Source organism: Orcinus orca, chromosome 7 (genome assembly GCF_937001465.1).
Source record: "Orcinus orca chromosome 7, mOrcOrc1.1, whole genome shotgun sequence".
In the NCBI taxonomy this organism is placed as follows: Eukaryota; Metazoa; Chordata; class Mammalia; order Artiodactyla; family Delphinidae; genus Orcinus; species Orcinus orca.
In genome coordinates this window covers 66,027,449-66,047,950 of record NC_064565.1, presented here as the reverse complement: position 1 = coordinate 66,047,950, position 20,502 = coordinate 66,027,449, and the positions used below count along the sequence as shown (strand labels likewise).

At 36.6% G+C, this 20,502-nt stretch overlaps 2 protein-coding genes across 3 annotated transcripts in view; one reads left to right on the top strand and one right to left on the bottom strand.

The window, feature by feature from the left end:
• The window catches only part of PLEKHA3 (pleckstrin homology domain containing A3), a 94,663-nt gene that overhangs the window by 62,784 nt on the left and 11,377 nt on the right, over positions 1–20,502 (bottom strand). Inside the window, exons 4-8 of one of the 2 annotated variants that reach the window (XM_004267377.4) lie at positions 19,942–20,078; positions 18,254–18,418; positions 15,094–15,137; positions 13,330–13,445; positions 6,918–8,974 (exon numbers count right to left, since the gene is read on the bottom strand). In XM_004267377.4, coding sequence (XP_004267425.1) covers positions 8,847–8,974; positions 13,330–13,445; positions 15,094–15,137; positions 18,254–18,418; positions 19,942–20,078 — 590 coding nt within the window. In that variant the 3' untranslated portion in view covers positions 6,918–8,846. Of the gene's footprint in view, positions 1–6,917; positions 8,975–13,329; positions 13,446–15,093; positions 15,138–18,253; positions 18,419–19,941; positions 20,079–20,502 lie in introns of those variants that run through there. The other variant, XM_049712591.1, reaches the window with a different exon arrangement.
• Positions 10,369–10,846, top strand: LOC101286865 (40S ribosomal protein S27-like). Its single transcript, XM_012532142.3, has one exon. It carries the CDS (start codon positions 10,419–10,421, stop codon positions 10,671–10,673), a length of 255 nt encoding a protein of 84 aa, XP_012387596.1. The 5' UTR covers positions 10,369–10,418; the 3' UTR covers positions 10,674–10,846.

Genomic DNA, 20,502 nt, shown 5'->3' with positions numbered 1-20,502 from the left:
TATTGTGAGTGCTTGAAAATGTAATCTAGCAAAATTCTGCAGAGTCAGACCATAATCATTGCCCTATATTCTGGATGACAGAATATCCTTGCCACCATTCCCACACCTTCCCCACCAAGCCCACAGCAGACATCATTAATCAAGTAGGTAGGTCACTCTCTGCTGATCCTAGCCTCAAACTTAGAATCCCGGAAAGCCACAACTAACTGAGCAGAGTTGGCACAGAAGGAAAAAAACCCAAAAAGACAGTGTGCCAATGGTCAGGTACGTTAAACCACAGGTATTTACTGCCTCACACTTCTTTCTGGCCAACAACCACAAAACAAGAAAACAAACAAAATAATAAAGTCAAATAGGAGTTGTATATATGACTTGTATTCTAAGGCCTCACCCAAGATGGGGTGTCACGACAAGGAGCTCTCAACAATTGTCTGGGTATGCCAGTTCTGAAGGCATGCTGAAACACTTGTATAACCTAGTAACCACAAATGCCACAGGAAAAGGGCAAGTATAGAAATTTCCTATTTAATTTAAGTACAGAGTCTGATTCTGATGGTAAGACTTAAAAGGTATTTGTTGTATGCTCATTTACCATACAAATTTGGCAACTGAAGGTTTTTAATCATGTACACATTCCAAGACAGAAATCTAGACGCTTAACTTTTACCATCTCTAGGCCACTTTTAATTGCTGCCAAACAAACAAAAAACACAACTCTATTTTGACCAAGTAATGGTAGCTTCTACAGCAAACTTATTTTAACCTTTGTAACTCACCTTGTAAAATCAATTCTAAAACTAAACATAAATAACTAAACATATCTCAAAACAAAATGGTTCCAAGTTGCATTGTCCACAACCAAAAAAACATGCGTACAGAACTGTACGCACACACACTCACACACACAATTAAAGAAAAGCACTAGAAACGCCAGGATTACTTTCAAAAGAAAATGGCCTCATTCTGGCTATCTAGAAAAAGCCATCAATTCATAGTTCCTTGCATAGAAGGGTTAAAAAGGAAATAAAAGAGTTAGAATGTCAGGTCAGTAATGGCAGCGGTCAGAATTATTCTACTGTCACACACAAGACATACTTATAAAGATATGTAGAGTCACCTTCTCCTTTATTACCAGCTGCACCACATAGATGTGCCACTGTTTACTTAACCACCTTGCTTTTGATGAGGGTATCTGAATGACTGCATAAAATAAGTCACACTTACATAAAACAAACGTCAATGCGTAGAGGAAAGGTCTGGAAGGGCACGTAGCAGAAGAGTGGTTACCCCGGGGAAAGCGGGGTTGACAAGGTGAACTTTCACTTTATTCACACTGTCTAAATGATTACTTAGTAAAGAGAATATATTCAGGTACAGCTTTAAAAAAAAAATAAGAGGAATCGGGGGAATAACCCAGCTCTCTCAGAGTCTGAAGTCCAGAGTGCTGAGACAGAAAGATGATAGCACTGAGCGGGACTGAAATGCTTTCCTAGGTCCCCTCCTTTTCACTACACATAAGTACTCTTCATTATTCTTCATTCCTAAACTGCTACATCTCATCCAAGATGACCACCTCTGCCTACTAATACCAAAAGAGCGTGGGAAAGAAAAGAGTGTGTGGGTATAGCTCCTGACAGCCATGGATCCTTTCATGACACTATTCTCTCTCCTTTGTTCTTAACTGTCCCCATGCTACCAAATCTGGTAATATACTTTATATTGAGATTTAAGTGGGTAAAACAGTCTTTGTGACAACTTTCAACAGCACAACTATCAACAGCATCCTCCTCTCAGTCTGACACTAAGGAGGAAATTCGTTACAGCGTCATGTATTTTATTCATCTTTGGTATTCTGAGTATATTACCCCTCACTGATGTCAAAGGAATTACTTAATTTGTTAATATTCCTGTATATTAATGCATTTGTTTTATCTATAAAATTAATCAAAACATAATCCTCCCTTCCATAAGTTCTGGATTTTATAAATTCCGGGTTAGTTATTTATTCAGCAACTAATGTTAGACCAGAAGCATATGAACTAAAATACTAAATGAAGAGGTAATTTAAACACTTAAGTGTTTCAGGATATAGTTACAAAATATTTACCATTCTAATCAATCGCACGTGAGTTAATCTTGGTTCTGTGTATCCTGGTTGCTCTTGTACTTTAACATCCTTGTTACGAAGCTAAATTGAGGTAATGCAACTGGCCCATAGTAAGTGTTTTATTATCAAAGAGACCAGCAAAAGACTATTTGGGGGGAAGGGGTGCACATTACAGGACAGAAGGGGGAAGTTCCATCCTATGAAAATATACTAGATTAGTTGCTGCATTTGGGAAAGAGGCAGCATAAGGGCTCTAAAGATGTAGACATTAAAGTTCCAGAGATGAAATATCAAAGCAAATAATGAGACATAATAAAAATAATATATTTACATCTAGGGAGGGGGAAATGCCAGCATCAAGCTAATAGCAGGCACTGTTTGACCCTGCCCATGACTACCTGTTTCATCTGTCCTACCAAAGTCATCCTGGTAATTTGTAAAGAGGTTTATTCACACTAAGCAACTGGCCATTCTTTTGTAGAAAAATTTATAGCATCTCTAGTGTGCTGATATTTACAGCCCTTTGTCACAACCATGGGACTCTAGTGAGAGAGAATGCAAACCTCCTTACAAATAAAAATCCCCTTCCCCGAAGTATGCAACTTACTATCCATAAGAAGAGTAATGTGAGCACCTACTCACATTTCACCTCTAAAAATTAGTATTCAGTGTTATCATATACACTCTTAATCCAGACACAAAGGCGATACTTAAAATAATTGAGCAAATGCACACATTCTGCTTTATATAAGTTCATAACATTTTCTGAAAAGTATACAAACATTCACTAGGTCATAGGTGCAGTGACTGGAGTCTACTATTTCTCTACTTCTATACTCTATATATTCAGAGTATCTCATCTACTGGCTGTAAGGCATATAAACATCACCTTAATTCTGTTTTTTATACTTCATATTTAGATGATTAAAATAAAACTCAATACCAATAAAGCTTAAAAGCACATCAAAATTGTTATTATATGCTTTTGAAACTTTTAGCCTATTACTGATTGGATTTTTAAGGCTTTAATGTGTCTTAAAAACATTTAACCTGAGCATTTCATGTGAAGTCTAGTTAAATGCAGGGTCAATAATATCAAACACTAGAGAATTCCCTGGCGGTCCAGTGGTGAAGACTACGCCTTCCAATGCAAGGGGTTTGATCCCTGGTTGAGGAGCTAAGATCCCACTTTCCTTGTGGCCAAAAAGCCAAAACATAAAGCAGAAGCAAAACTGTAATAAATTCAATAAAGACTTTAACAATGGTCCACATAAAAGAAATCTTAAAAAAAAACAATAATAATAATATCAAACACTAGATTTTCTCATGTATCAATAACTCTTCCTTTGGTGAAAACATCTTTATTCAAGTCTAAATGGGTTATTGAATTAAGAGTGATAGTACTACTACTAATAATGGTAACAGTATTTATAATAGCTAATACTTATTAACACATACTATGTGCCAGGCATCTAAGCGCTTCATATGTATTGATTCTTCTAATCCTCACAACAACCCTATGAGGTAGGTAATATAGTAAAACCGTATTAATTGAAAATCATTAGAGAGTGGAAAGAATGAATTACAGAATAATACTTTCTAAAATTTTATACACATTATTACAACTTAAACCTAGACTTCCAGTTAAATATAGTAGACTGACCAACATGTCAGAACAGACTACATAGCCATGAGATTTCAACAAGTTTATAAAAATAAAATCCAGGAGGAGGTGTGATAAACCTAGCAGAGTAGAGGAAGTTAAAGCCTATGTACCCAGAAGAGAGGAGCCAATACACTCAACCAAACACCTAACAAGTTCAGAACCTGGAAGTAGCAGGTGCTGCAGAAAAAGGGGATGAGGCATAGGGCTGAAATTAGGACTAGATGTCTATAAAATGGGCAACTAGACCCCAGGTCCTCTCCCCACTCTCCACAGCCAGACAACCCACCCACCCCCAAACTCCATCCACTGGAGAAACTGAAGCTGAGGGTCACCAAACATAGAAGACGACTGCAGTGGGGTGGGGCAGGGTATGTGGAGGCTGAAAATAGAAAGATTAAGTAAAAAACCACATACAAACTGTGGAGTCCTCAGCCCTTTTTTCCCACCCTGCTGCTAGAACAGGAATCCTTCCCAGGGAAACTGAATAGCTCCAAAGAAAAGACCTCCTCTGAAATTTAGAGAACTCCAAGACAAAAGGCCAGCTCTCTGCCTGAGGCAGATAACTGATAAACCCAGCCCACACATAAAGAACTATGAAGTTAGCTTTTTAGTACCTAATTCTTAATATGAATGGATGACCTCTCCAACTTTCTAAGAAAGCCTTCACAATGGAAGACACAATCCAAAACAAACAGAACAGGAAACAATGCAGGAAACAGGAAAGACATGAGGAAAACACCCATAATCATCCTCATAAAAATGGAACAGAGAAAAAAGATATCTTAGAAATTAAAAGATACAGCTAAAAAAAAAATTCAACAGAAGAGCTGGAGGAACAGAAAAAGAACAATTACAATACTACAACTTAGGAGAGAAAAGAGGATCAATTAGACGTCCAACATTCTTTTAAAATTAGAGGATCAGTCTGGGAGGTCCAACATTCAAATGACAGGAATTCTAGAAAAACAGGATGGAGAAAATGGAGGAGAGAAAATTATTAAAAAGATAACACAAAATGTTTCCCAGAATTGAAGTAGACAAGTCTGCAAATCGAAAGATTCCACCAAGTCAAGTACCCATCAACCTGAATGAATAAAGACCCACACATCCTCATGAAATGTTGGGCATAAAGAGAAGCTCTTAAAAGCTTCCAGAGTGTAAAAACAGGTCCCACAGGAATCATGAAGGCTATAAGACAATGGAGCACTGCCTTTAACATTCTAAGAGAAAATTATTTTCAACAGAGACTCCAAACTACCAATCTATCAAGAGTAGAGACATTTTCAGACCTGTAAAGCCTCAAAATCTTTACTTCTCATGCACCTTTTCCCAGGAAGTTTTTGATAGTGGATATACTTTGGCAAAAAAAAGTACAGTAAATCAAGAAAAAAGATCCAATAAACAGGAGATCCAACATGAGACTGAAAAACTGAAAAACAAAGGGATCCCAGAATGACCACCAAGCCATGCACGGGTCTGGAGAGCAATGGTCCAGATGGCAGAAGATGAAGGACTGTGGAAAAAATGTCCTCAAAGGGAAAAGAAAAAAAAAAAAAAAAAGGAACTGATGGATTATCTAATGTTTTTTAGCATTTAATCCTTTGGATACTCATCGTGACAGGTATATTAAAAACTAAGCAAATTTTAAAGTCAGGAAATTATTATTGTAATTCAAGGAAAAATAAGATTCTAGTAGAAAGGAAACAATGATACAAAATAATTGATAATGATCAATAAACATTTGTATCTATTGATTTAACAAAAAAGTTGTGATTAATCTACATTGGGAGGGGTGGGGGAGGTGAGGATATAAGCAAAGTAATCCTGCCTGCCATAAAAGGAATTCAAAAAATCATTTTTAAAATTGACAAATCAAGAAAGCGTAATAAAACATTTTCAAGGAAGGTAAATACTAGAACAAACCACTAAGAGCTAAAAGTACTTGTCTCCATGGCTCTAAGAGGAGGAACTACTCCTTTTCATTATAAGCCTTACACTTCTACTTGAGCTTTTAAATTATGTGCATGAATTACTTTAGTAAAAAGAAAGCTAATTTTTAAAAAAAGAAAAGAATTCAAACTTACAAATTCAGTATGAATTCAAAGAAAGGAGGATTGTGGAACTGGAAAGCATGAGAAGGAAGCCCTATCTACCAGCTACAATTACTTACCCCACCAGGGCTATTCACAGAGAGACCTCCTCAAAGGAGCTCCCGCAGCCTAACCAGGCTTTCTTACAGGCCAGGATATTCCCTCTGCGCCAAGTGGCAGGAGCAAACGACAGACCCAGAGGCACTTCATTTAATAAAAGTGAAGAATTGGTAGAGTCCAAATTAATGATACTATAATGTGTATGGAATCAGTATAAACAGCAATAAAATATTGCCATATTACAAGGATACATTTCCTGAGATCTTATGATAATTTCTAAACACTAAGTATAATAACACACAGTGGAAAATCTACAATTCAGGGTGAAGTTCCATGGCGACAGTCAAAATGAAGATACTTTATCTCTTGCCTTGGAATTTAAGCTTAAGCAATAGCATCCATTTCTGGACTTATCCTGATTAAAGATAACACAATAATTCAGTGTAATATAACAAAGTTCAAATTTGGTCCATTTACAAAAGAATTCTCATCAAAGTTGTTTTAATCATAGAAGTCTTGGATTCCCACACAACACAAACCAGGTGAAAAGTAAAGCAAGTACTAGCTCTGCTTAGAAGATCACTGATATACCAAGAGTCTCTAAATTTCTCAATAACCCCATGGCCTAGATAAAGCAAAACAAGAACCAATAGTTATACATTACAGAAAGTCCTGAAAAACTAAAATTCTTATGAAATTGTTCTTATTTGGTTCATCTTTTTCTTAAAATTCAAAAAAGTCAGGCACACTTGAAAATACACTGGGCTCCTCAAAACGCTAGGTTCCCTGAAGCTTTATAGGTTGCTTCATGCTACCAACTCACTGACCAAAACCTAGATGTAATTCATGATACATTGATATCCCCTAAAAAAAAAAAAATGATTTCACAAATGTGTTGGTTCCTAAGGGAGAAAAGGTGGCTCCAGTCACAATAAAAGCCATACTTAGGAATATAGCAAACTTTTTCAAAGGACCTGTTTCAAGGAGAAAAAAATGATATGAACCAGAAATAACTGTATTTTATTTTTTAAGGTATTTACAGAAAACTGTTCAGGAACTCATATTTTTTGATAAAGCAATAGAAAATGGATTTATTTTCCATGAGTTCAAAAGCTTTGTTATAGTGTTTTCATTATAAACATACTGGTTCAAAAAAAAACTACCAGAAAAACTCCCACAATTAGTACCACCTTGACCTTCATAGTCTTATCACCACTCATCCTTACTACAAAAAATAAAAAATAAAAAAATAGAAGGAGCAAAAAATCTGATTACTCGCTCAACATGAAAACTTACATTATCAAACTTTTTTCTCAAATTAGACATATGAAGTATAACATGAGCAGAAAGATTCTTCTTAATACAGTCTAATGACCTGTGTGCTATTTAAAATCACAAATACTTTAAGTAGCACAGAGTTAATCTAAATGTATATTAATGTATATAGATTGTTTATGTCCATTTTAAACATAAGGAAGAAAGCCTATAACTACAGACTTATTTCAATAAGGAAATACCAAATATTAATTCTTTTAAAAAAATTCTCACATAAACTTACAACAGAAATTTAAAATGAATAGGACGCACTATTCTAAGCTCACAGGCAAAAAAGCTAAAAATATGCCTAATTTGTGTATTTACTATGAGGTCCAAAGATACAAACAAAATCAAAGCAATAAAGAATATTATTACCACTTGATAAAGATTAGACAAACTATCAATAAATGTAAAAAATACAATGTATTATATGATGAGTTTGAATGCAAAAACCACATATTTATTAAACATATGATTAACTTAGAAACACCAAACCAGTTTGTTTTAAAGTGCTCCTCATCCAAAACCTTGGACAAAACCATCACTCCAAAGTGAACTGAAAAAACAGTTTACAAAGCAAACACTGACAATAGGTATGGACAGGCACTACCAAAAAATGCTATTTGTTCTTTAATTAAATAATGCCATTCTCAAGTTATGTAGGGCAGTCACCTTGACAGATTCCTTTTTTATAAGTATTCATAAATAAAAAATGTCTAGATAGTCTAAAGAGCTGCAAACATTAATACCTTACAACAGCAGCTTACGTCTATTTTCGGAAAAAAGCACTAAAATCCTCTTCCATTGCAAGTCATTTATTTCTCTGGTGGAAGTGAGCAAGGTCACTACAATATTAACCTCTTTTCTAGAACAATGTAAATAACAAGGTATACACATCTTAAATTTGGTAGGTCATAAAAGTTAGGATGCAATCATTTTTTCTGATGCAACAGAAAAATAAATAAGTAAAAATTAAATACTTTAACCCAATATTTGGTATTGATAAATCAGTAGTGTCAACTTCATATACAAAGGACAGCACGATCTCGTTTTTAAAAAATCCTCAATGTCATGGTATTTGGGGTAAAAATATTTCGAATATTAAATGTTTCCTTTTTGCTTAAAGGAATATAATACAAACACCATCAAGCTGCGACCGTAACTCACTTTCAGCTGGGGTAAAGTGACCATTTGGTCCATGGCACAAGTTACATATATCACACTTCTGTCAAACTGAAACCTTAGGTTTATAAGATTTCATGTTTATAAGCTACAATACACACTGACTAAGATGTCAGTCCCTCACAGTATTTTAGAAAAATATCTACATTTGTCCTTACAGATGTCAAAATGTTACACCATCATTTGTTCAAAAAAAAAAAAAGATGCACATTCATACTGTGAAGTTATTAAGAAAATACTCTTGCAAATAAACTATATAAAGATAAAATACACTTCAAAGGTATGTGGGTTGTTTTTTGTTTGTTTTACAATATTCTATAAAGTGCAGAGAAATCCTAAGGGAAAAATTACTCCCTATAACATAGTTTAATTACAGCAGCTTTTGCATAGCAATACTTAGAGGAAGTTGGACACTTCCGTTTCCTCAGGAAGAGAAGGATGGAAGAGGATCTTCCGATTCAGATTTTTTTTTGGCCATAAGTCTGCTTTCTTCAGGAATGGTTGCTGATGCCAAATCTCCATTAAGTGTATTTCTGGAACAGTGAACAGGTCCTATTAAGAAATTGATTAAAAGGTTAAACATCCTATCAATATTAACTCCAGTCCTCCATGAAAGAATATTTCCTATTCAGGGACATGAAATTCCTGTAGCTTCCTGCTAACTTTTTGATCGTTTGTTTAAGAGTAAAAATGTAACTTTTCTAGTATTGGCAGTTGTAAGGAGAAACTTCAGAGTTCTTGAGAAATTATGAAACTATCTGAAGGAGAGATACTTGTTTTGTTCATTGCTAGAACCAAGGTTGGCACACATGAGCAGCCAATAAGTATTTGCTGAATTGAATTTAGTCTTTCTTAACTATCGCTTTTCCAACCTGATCGTTTTAATGCTGTTGGTATCCTCCTCATTTTCTAGGCAAAGAAACCAAGTCCCAAAAAAGATTACAGGCCTAACCCAAGAATCACACAATTGGTAACAGAACTGGAACTAATTCAGGTCTTGCTCTTTTCATCACAAGACTTTCTTTTTCTTTCTTTTTTTTTTTTAATATTTTAATTTTATTGGAGTATAGTTGATTTACAATGTTGTGTTAGTTTTAGGTATACAGCAAAGCATCACAAGATTTTCTGAGGAAAGCTGACAAGGTATGTCACAGTGAAAGTTCTCATATCTCCATTTGGGATGCAGCTCACAAAACTATCACTGCAGCTGCCAAGTGAGCACATCAAACACATTGGCATGGTCCTATTCACTTTCACATGTACATATTTTTTTAATTTAGCATGAACATTTATCACTTTTATAATTTTAAAAAATCTAGTTAATAAAAGTAGAAGCAGCTGCATATCTCAAGAAAAAGAATATGCTGCAATAAAGACTTTCAACTAAGATTGCTAATTTGCAAAACATACTTTCTAAGAAAGAGCACTAATTCAGTCTCTGCTTTGTCAACTAACTGGGACACTAAACTTTAGGATAAACAGAAGGAAATCTAAGGATAAAACTCTGACCTACCCTACACTTGCCAATTTTAAAAAGTTCTAGAGAAGTGAGATATATGTATGTATAAAAATATTAACACCAGTATATATAAACATTAATGCATGTATGGGTGTGGGTGTGTGTAACTAATTTTGTTACCCTCCTTAACAGCTAAATTAGGGGGTGTTAAGTGGAATATTTACACTTAGATCTTATAAAAACAGTTTTCAAAAATTCAGAACCAGGGCTTCCCTGGTGGCGCAGTGGTTGAGAGTCCGCCTGTCGATGCAGGGGACACGGGTTCATGCCCCGATCTGGGAAGATCCCACATGCCGCGGAGCGGCTGGGTCCATGAGCTACGGCCGCTGAGCCTGCGGGTCCGGACCGTAACGGGAGAGGCCACAACAGTGAGAGGCCCGCATACAGCAAAAAAAAAAAAAAAAAAAATTCAGAACCAGGCTCGCTAGGGGTGTCGCCTTAGAGATCTGCACGGGCTGGGCTTGCAAAAGGATCAACATGCCTTTGGCTAGAGATTTACTGCATCCTTCCTTGGAAGAGGAAAAGAAAAAACACAGAAAGGAACGGCTGGTTCAAAGTGCAAATTCTTATTTTATGGATGTAAAATGTCCAGGCTGCTACAAGATTACCACGGTTTACAGCCATGCTCAGACAGTGGTGCTTTGTGTAGGTTGTTCAACCGTGTTGTGCCAGCCGACGGGAGGAAAGGCCAGACTCACAGAAGGGTGTTCATTTAGAAGAAAGCAACACTAATGATCCACACAACTTCCTGAATTTGTGTTCTATCGCAGAAAGCCTTATCAGTTCATTAATTCCAGTTAATCTACCAAGATAATGTAATTATGTTTAATTTTGTAAGGTATACAACAGCACTCTCCTATTTTGGTGTCAGTTTTTCAATAAAGTATTGATTATGGGCAAAAAAATCAGAACCAGAGTGGCTAAAAGAGAAGAGAGCTAAGGAAAATGGCTGGCTTTGAAAGAATTAATTTAGCTATAACCAATGAAAATGACGCCCTTAAAAAAAAGAAATGGCAGGACTTCCCTGGTGGCGCAGTGGTTAAGGATCCACCTGCCAATGCAGGGGACACGGGTTTGAGCCCTGGTCCAGGAAGATCCCACATGCCGCAGAGCAACTAAGCCTGCAAGCCACAACTACTGAGCCTGTGCACCACAACTACTGAAGCCCACGCACTCTAGGGCCTGGTGTCGCAACTACTGAGCCCGTGTGCTGCAACTACTGAGCCCACACACCTAGAGCCCATGCTCCACAACAAGAGAAACCACCGCAATGAGAAGCCCCCGCACTGCAACGAAGAGTAGCCCCCACTCACCGCAACTAGAGAAAGCCTGTGTGCAGCAACGAAGACCCAACGCAGCCACAAAATTTAAAAAAAGAAATGGCATCTAAAGAAAAGTACAAGGCAGAATAGAACTCTTTCATAAGCTCTGGATGAAAAGGGTCATGTATAAAAGGCAGAAAGAGCAAGGTAAATCAGAATGTATGTTACCTGCCCCAGGTGACATTTTTTCCCATACTTAAGCTCTTTAACCATTTTCCTCTTTTTCTTATCACTTCCAAGATCTAGTAAATTGGCCCAGGAAAGTTTCTCCCAACCCCTTTCGACACTCAATCCTTTTCCTTCTTTCATTTCTTTACTCATTGCCCAACTTATATTCAAAATGATAATGAGCATAGTGTTCTATATCAATAAATAGATTAGTTCTGTAAGAAAAATGGGCATTAAAAAAAAAAATGCAGGCTTCCCTGGTGGCACGGTGGTTAAGAATCCTCCTGCCAATGCAGGGGACACGGGTTTGAGTCCTGGTCCGGAAGATCCCACATGCCGCGGAGCAACTAAGCCTGTGCACCACACCTACTGAGCCTGCGCTCTAGAGCCCGTGAGCCACAACTAGTGGGCCCACGTGCCACAACTACTGAAGCCCAGGCGCCTAGAGGCTGTGCTCCACAACAAGAGAAGCCACCGCAATGAGAAGCCCATGCACCGCAACGAAGAGTAGACCCCGCTCGCCTCAACTAAAGAAAGCCCACACACAGCACCAAAGACCCAACACAGCCAAATATAAATAAATAAACTTATTTTTTAAAAAAATGCCGGGCTTCACTGGTGGCGCAGTGGGGCCTGTCGATGCAGGGGACACGGGTTCGTGCCCCAGTCTGGGAAGATCCCACATGCCGCGGAGCGGCTGGCCCGTGAGCCATTGCTGCTGAGCCTGCGTGTCCAGAGCCTGTGCTCCACAACGGGAGAGGCCACGACAGTGAGAGGCCCGTGTACCGAAAAAAAAAAAAAAAAAAAATGCCATCAACTTCTAAACATCTGAAAATGATCAGCAGTCCCCTTTAGAATCTCAACCATTTTCACGAACTTTACATTTCTCCTCTAATTAAACCTGTTTAACCTTCTGGTTAAGTAAAGCAACTCTATTTTATACAATGTTTTCAACATATTCAAATACTAGAAATCCAACACCATTGTTTAGTCCCATTTCAGCCACACTATAAATCAGCCGGGCTCTTCTAGGCCATCTAAAGAAGTTAACCACCATTCACCATGTCATTTCCATAAGGGAAATAAAATCTTGTTCCAAACAGCTGACTTACAAATAAACTCTTGGAACACAATCTGTTGCTTAATTGAGAACTGTATGTAATTTCTATCCCACATGTTTCACGGGCAATAGTAAAGACTCTGAAAAGCAAAAGTCTATTAATGGAGTTGTAATAATAATACCATATTTGCATTCACTGAAAATCATGGTCACTACTGTCAAAGTAGATATTCTGACTGACTTTCAAAGCTTTTTCTCTGAAGAGAAAAATAATTAAATTTTAACATAAATCACAAAACCTTTCCTAAAGGATTCAATCACAGTATGCTGACTCTTTAATAATAAGGAAGAAAAGGTACAGGAATAAATGTTATTATAATTCATCACCACCACCAGAAAAAATTATTGTCCTTGGCCATTTCAAATTCTTTAAGTAACAATGCTGATTTTTTTTCTTTGAACTTAGAACTTGCCTTTATTTTCCCCTAGAATCCTACCTACAATTTATGCTTTCTTCTAACATGTTTTTTAAATGCAAACACAATGGGAATATAAATTACTAAGAGATTACTAAAATGCAGTGGGAGTAAAAGATTTTGATATTACATATATAAATCTAAGATATGGTACTTACAAAGAGATACTTAGTACTTCCTAATAACAAAGGTGACTGTAAGAGGATATATGAGCTTCTGTTGATTGTGTGCTAGTTGCTTAGCTCTGAATTCACGGGTAAGTACAGTGTTCACTGTCAGTACCCTTCATTTCAACAATTACAGAGCCCCACACCAATTTTGCTGAATAGGCCAAAGGGAGAGACACAGCCCTTCTAACTTACTATCTGGGTCTTCGAGAGGAACATCATTACAAGAGTCTGTATCTGAGTAGGTTCTTCGGCGCCTCTGGGAGAGTCGGTGAAGTGTAGACACTGTTTCTTTTATAGAGTGGCTACTCCTGCAAGTTAAATAAAAAGCATTAAATTTTAAGGACTTCAACAAATGAAAACACCCTCAACTGCAGTTTTCAATGACTTCTCTTTAAATGAAAGAAGAACTATTTTAATACCCAAAGTTCTATTTTAGCAACATTCTACTCCTTCAGAGGTCAGGCCACAAACAAGTCAAATCATTTAGAATCTAGTTGGTAAGCTGGGGAATACAGCCTCTGAGCCAAATTAAAAGGAAAAGAGGTACAATGAAGAAGTGATTTCTTTTATAGAGGAAGGTCCAGCTAGAGAGTAAACGTATCAGATGGTTAACAAGTGTTTAAAAACTAGAAGTTATGGACTTCACAAGTGCATGCATCTAGCATCATCCACAGCCAATATAAAACAGCAGAGCGGAGGGGACGGGCAAGCAGCGTGGGAGCATGCTAGGAGCCAACTCACTGAGAGCAGCAAGAGCGGATAAAGACGGCAAATGGAGGCTAGGAAAACTAGTTTTAAAAAATCAGTCTGGAAAACCAGAGAACTAGAAAAATCAACCTAAAAAATTCAACACAGAAGCAAATCACCACCACTCAACAGCACCTCAACTACCACTGGATGACAGCCCAACATTACTGTTCTTAATGACAACTTTGATTCATCAAAAAAAAGAAAAAAGTTTTAAAATTCTTATTATATCTTATTTAATAAGGTAGAAAGGATAAAATACAGGTCAAAAAAATTCTGTCATAAAGATAAAAGTTTGTTAAAGGAATCAAGCTTTTATTTTTCTGGAAAATTCAGTTGATGAAACTCTTCATTCCCTGATAGGATTAGATACACACATCACTGGACTCCTCTCAGCCCGTGACAGTTCAATCAATTACATAACCATCAGAGGGAAAAATAAAGTGACAAAATAATAAGGGGGTTCAGTTAGCACTTTTTTTTCTTTTGGTAGGCACTCAATAGATGTTTACTGAATGAAAGATGAATTCTATAGTGCTTTACAATTTTCTAAAGTTTCACACATGTGATTTCACATAATCCTACAATAACCTTTTTTTCCCCTACCCCTATATTAATGTAGAGAAATAAATGCTAATGTCACTATAATTTCATCATTTTCCAAAGACAACCATAATAAGACAACCATAGCAACTTAAAAGAATGTTACCTACCAAGATAAATAGCCTGGGATATTGGCAAGATCTAGAACGTAAATTTTTTAAATGTGTTGATATGAATACATACTTTAAAATATCAATAGTTTTTCTCTCTTTTCAGTAACACCTTAGCTCCTATTATAACAACAGCTCAGCATGAATATATGATGCTATAAAAAACTGTAGTAAAATAAGCCTAAGCTTGGAGCCTTAATACATCAAAAATGGATTTCTATTAACCATCGTTGGATATAATTTACATCTAAAAAAAGTATGATAGCTGTCAAGGTGCTTACCTTGCTGACTAATTTATTCACTCATTTTTTTTCTTTACCTACTACCTACTGGGGCCAGCCCCTATATTAAGCACTAAGAGAAATAATGCTGAGCAAATCAGAACCAGACTTTGCCCATACAGAGTTTACATTCCACTTTATGTTAAAGACCCAAAGAAGTTCCCTAAGTAGGTATAATTCTGAGAGAACTTGGTCAGAAGAAAAGGTTATTTTACCTCTCTGAACTGCAAGAACCAGGGTGGCTGACAGAACGCTTCATCTAGAAATTTAAAAAGAAAATAAGCATAATTCATATATCAAGTAGAATAAGACAGCTCTAATATATTATTATTATCATAATTAACATAAATTTACTCAAAGAAAAAGATGGCTGGCCAAAAAATTTATTTTTTACAGACCCAAGTAACATTATTAGCACAATATCAAGCTTTCTCCCCAATAATTATTAACTGAAATCTTTCTCAACACATACAAAAACATGCTGGATTGTTTTCTCAATATTAAAAACTGAATTTTATAATATATATATAATACATGTGTTTGTATAAAGATATAAAAAAACAGTATACTTAACAAGTCCCCAAAAAAATCACACTATTTGTGATGAAAAGGAGTATCCAGCAAGCCAGAAAAGAAAATAATCTAATAAATGTCTCTCTCTTTTTTTTAAAGGGCAGAGCTTCTCCTTACCATTCATTATTCAGGTAGCTATTACACAGATGTTCTAAAGTGTGGTTTTCATGGAAAACAGCATTAATTATTCAAGTATTTTAAGAACTCAGAAGAGGAACCCTAAGCCTCAAATAGGTCTCTAAAAACATACACTTAAAATATAAATAAATAAATAAAATCTGAGTCAGCATAGTATTAATAAATATGACAAATACGAAACATAATTTAGATCTAACTACTCCACCAAAAAAACAGAGGTAGCCAAGTAGATTTCAATGCTTAGCAAAGTAGCAAAAAAAGCAACGTTTATATCAAAGGCTAAGGATGGTTGCTTTATATACAGGGGCTTAAGAGTCTTACAAGTGAGTCCAAGTCTAACAGTTATGTTACGTAAATGCCTTCTACAGTTGCTCTGAGAAATCCCAGTTGAAATGAGAACAATTATGACCCATCCAATTTGTAGTCCAAGGATATCTAATATGATTAAAATAAAGATGCAACTGGACATTAACATCTCCTTTAACAGAAATCACTTCCTTTAGGATTACTCACGCAGCAACACCCCCACTACAATTATCTGTGGATCAAAATGACAATTGTTTAAACTTCTATGATGATTTGAAATATAACTGAGTGCAAGTTAATTTAAAGAGGGACACGATGAGATAACCATATAAAGTAGTTATAAAGATCAAGTTAATTTTGGAATTCTCAAATTTTTCAGCTTTATTTTTCATTTACTCATGTCGTTAAAGAAAAAGAAAGAAAAAGATTTCCTCTTGAAGACTGTCTGACCTTACTTTCCATGCTATGTGTCTCCAGAACTATTTACCGTAAGCCACAATTTTTGCCTTATGTATGAAGTAAAACGGCACAGTGAGGAAAAATAAGTGGCCTCTAACCAGTATTTCCTAGATTAACTTATTGGATTTCTTGTAATGTTTCTACTGATAAAAAGTTTTAGTTTAAAAGAGACAGTTATTATAGCTTCTTATACATAAAATACACATATGACCTCTCTGGACTATAGAACATTTATAACAGAAGGCATTCTCCTCAGAAGTTCAATGAAGAAATTAGGCAGGTTTGAGGTGTTTTCATTATATTTGATTCTATAAAGTCCACCTGAAAAAAAATACAGTGTACTCCTTGTACATCAAGCTCAGGAACATAGCACTATACATCCATCTCAAAAGATCAGGATTTTTTGTTCAACTATACATGTTATTTAGCAGTCCACAATAAACCTAAAATTGTTCGAAAAAGCAACATTGTCAAACTGTGTTCTACTAAACAACACAGTCCTCTGAGTTATTAAAAAATAAACAAAAGGGTTCAATCATCAAATAAATTTCAGAAACACTACACACCACCTCTCCTCAGAGATTCATAATACACTTTAGCATAAAAGAGGTTCTAAGAAGTCCTACATCAGCGAAACCCAATTTGTTTAAGTTAACCTAGAACTTCCCAAACTAATCTGGCCATCAAACTCATTTTCATGGTATACCTATCTCAGAGGATGCTGTTGGTCCATCATAAATTATTTAGAAATCAATGATCTAGAGACTTCCCTAGTGGCGCGGTGGTTAAGACTCCACGCTCGCAACGCAGGGGGCCCAGGTTCAATCCCTGGTCAGGGAACTAGATCCCACATGCATGTTGCAACTAAGAGTTTGCATGCTGCAACTAAGGAGTTTGCCTGCCTCAACTAAGGAGCCCATGTGCTGCAACTAAGGAGCCGGTGAGCCGCAACTAATACTCAGTTGCACAGCAACCAAATAAAAAAAAATTTTTTAACACTTTAGGAAAATAATGATCTAAATAAATTTAGGTAATAGTCTTTACTAATTCTCATATGACCAAATTTGCTGTGGTGGTTAAGAGAACCTCAGAATAAGTTGTACCCTATTATTTCTGCCAACAAATAGGTCTGCTGGTAATTGCTAAAATAAGAGCCAGGTGGCATTCTTCATTCCACAAAAGAGCTCACAAAAATAGTTTGATGAAAAACATGTAAGGTTTCATCAAACCTCATCTCACCTCCAAGTTTCCCAAATCATGCTAGGGCAAGTTTATTACCTTGAAAAGGACAATGAATCCATCACCCTTGGCAAAAAGAGTACTCCCTGTTCACAGTAATCAGAAGATAAGAACCTAATGTTAAGGACCTAACATTAAACAAGTTACATCTACCTCTGATGTAAAAAACACTGTAATTTACAGATGAAAAAAATGAAGTCCAGAGAGATTAAGTAACTTGCCTACTTGGAAGGTTCAAATCCAAATGCTGACTATAAAATACTGTTTCCCCTGTAACATGTTGTTTCGAATCCCTTACAGCTCCTCTAAAGATTTACTTAATTTTATCCCCTTGTGAGTAAATCTTCACCCCTTAGTGGTGTTTTTACCAAATAGAAGAGTGTTACCCAACCTTTTCATGTCACAGCACCCACAGAGCACTATAATATTTTCCTGACACACTGGGGTAAATGGCATAGCCCTTCCAAGGGGAGGGGATCAGGACCTTGGCTCATGTTGAGCCCATCAGCTGAGAGGCTCCCATACAGAATCTGAGCACAGTAAAAAAAAAAATTCAACCTGTTGACTATTTCCCTCCTACTGCCAGTTTCCAGCCTTAAAAATAAACACAAAAACAAAACCACATGCAGTATCACTGAAAGAAAAACCAGAAATTCCAACCATTTGAACAGGAGAAGGTGACACAGGAGAAACTAAGGGATCCGGATGGCACAGCTGAAACATCTCAGGTTTAAACTTGGCATTCGCTATCTTCACACATTCCTCAAGCGTTGTGATGAATGTATTACACGTGGCACTAAGTAGAGAAGAGGCTTCATTCATGTTCTGAAAAATTACATGCAAAAAGTTGAACAGATTCACACACAGCTATGTGGATTCATGCACCACCTTACCATCAAGTAATGAAACATTACCTTCAATGGATACCTTACTAGGTTATGCTCAAATCTGTTTAAAATGCATTACCTTAGAAAATTAAAGCAATGCATGAATAAGAATTATCTGTCTCTCAGGTAAACAATGTATGAAATTAGACTCCAAGAAAAAAATAACTCTTGCATTTAAACGAAGTATCATATTGAAAAACTGTGTACAAAAATTTATCTTAAATAAACCTAACCTAGACTGTAAGTTTCTAACTATCAGAATTCCAAAGGTAATCATAGCAGTGGAACACCATGAGGGTCACTGAGTGCCAGGTAGAATTCATGTCTACCCCACGCACATTCCCCCATTTCTTCCTTGGTAGAATAAAAACTCCAAGTTCTTTTTGGGACAGCAGAGCGCCTTGCTCCTGAGGGATGAATATAGACTGGTCTAAGCCAGTCATGTCTATTCCATGACCCTTTGTCAAATACTCATTTTTCCTAGTTTTCATGGACCCAGACTAAAAAGATAATGAGAAGTCTGCTGGGGTTTCTGGGATTTTCATTCCCTGATAAAAGCAAAGGACAGCAAACTGAGATGGTCTCTCTCCACCCTGGCTACCCCACTGCCTCCTGCTTCTGTGCGCACTTGTAGTCACCTTGAAGGCTAGGGCATGAGGAGAAAAAAACAACACACCAAAAATGGCAGAGTGGAAGGATAGAACAAGATTGGGTCCCCGACACTGTCCCTGAGCCAATGGAGCAGATGTAAGGGCACCTGCCTGCAGAGAGCCTGTGGTGAAACAGCAAGTGCCTTAGGGTTTAATGTACTTGCATCTAAAGGCAACCTACCTCACCTAAGATTCCTCCCTAGTAGGAGAAGGCCACAGAAAAGTAGGAAGATTTCTTGTCCCACTTCTCCCAAGTTAGGCAAAAGGGGACTGGGAACCAGGCTGACCTTTCACCCGGAGAGCAGTAAGGCTCACTGGTCCTACTTCACCAGAAAGAATGAGCCTATTTCATAGCCAGGTTCTGCAAATCTGAATTTTGATTCCTACATCACTGCTCTGAGAATGATTCTTTTTTAAAGTTAGTTTATAAAGTTAAATTATTAACCCTCAGTAGTTAAGCTAGGACCTAATTACAAAAGAAAGAGAACAGCACCTGTCCAATGAACTCATGCAGTTAGTTTGGAGAACAAAGCTGGTAATGCTTCTTTCCTACCCCAACCATCAAATAATCAATTGGCTGCAAAGACAGGCCTTGATTCCTTGGACAAATGTGCTGCTTGCTGCTTTACTCTGGTTATACAGACATAGTCTAAAAGATACTACAAACTTCCAGATAGTCTACAGTACGAAGAGGTCTGAATAGCTGAGAATAACTCATTTTGAAAATGCTTCTCTGTCATCTTATGTAAGAAGTTCACCCACCATATGCTGCAAAGCATAATCAGACATGAAAGGATCATCTTGGATATACCTCTATGCTGGGAGATGAATGATTCTCATCATGGTGAACAAATTCTTGGATCGTATGAACTTGCTTCATTAGGAGGTCACAGTAGAGGCGAAGCTCAGACATTTTGGTTTTCAGAGATTCACTGGTTTCACTTATTTCTGAAAGGAACGTATGCAAACATTCAATTAGACTATTTTCATACTTCAGAGGCAAAACAACAAAATGGAATCATTAAAAAGTAAGGCAATAGATATGAATACCTGTAGCTTAAGACGTATGAGACCTTGGAAATAGAATATAAGGTTTTCCCTGAGGAAACATCTTCTCTTTAGATAGGTGGAAAAAACTGGCTGTCATATGTCTGACATGAAGTTTAGGTAGATTAATTTCCAGAGACAGGCTGATGACAATGAATGCCTTATACAGGATATTTCCATTCCATTACTCATCTTTAATTTGATAAGCAGTTGTATTTCTTTTTTTGTGAATTGGCTTTTCTTGTCCTTTACACATTTTTCCAGTTCTAATGTTTGGTTTTTCTCTTAGTAATATATAAATCGATAAATTTATAATTTATAAAAG

What these genes read in the sequence shown, in the direction of transcription:
- LOC101286865 (XM_012532142.3), top strand. Translation starts at nt 10,419, where the DNA reads ATGCCTTTGGCTAGAGATTTACTGCATCCTTCCTTGGAAGAGGAAAAG.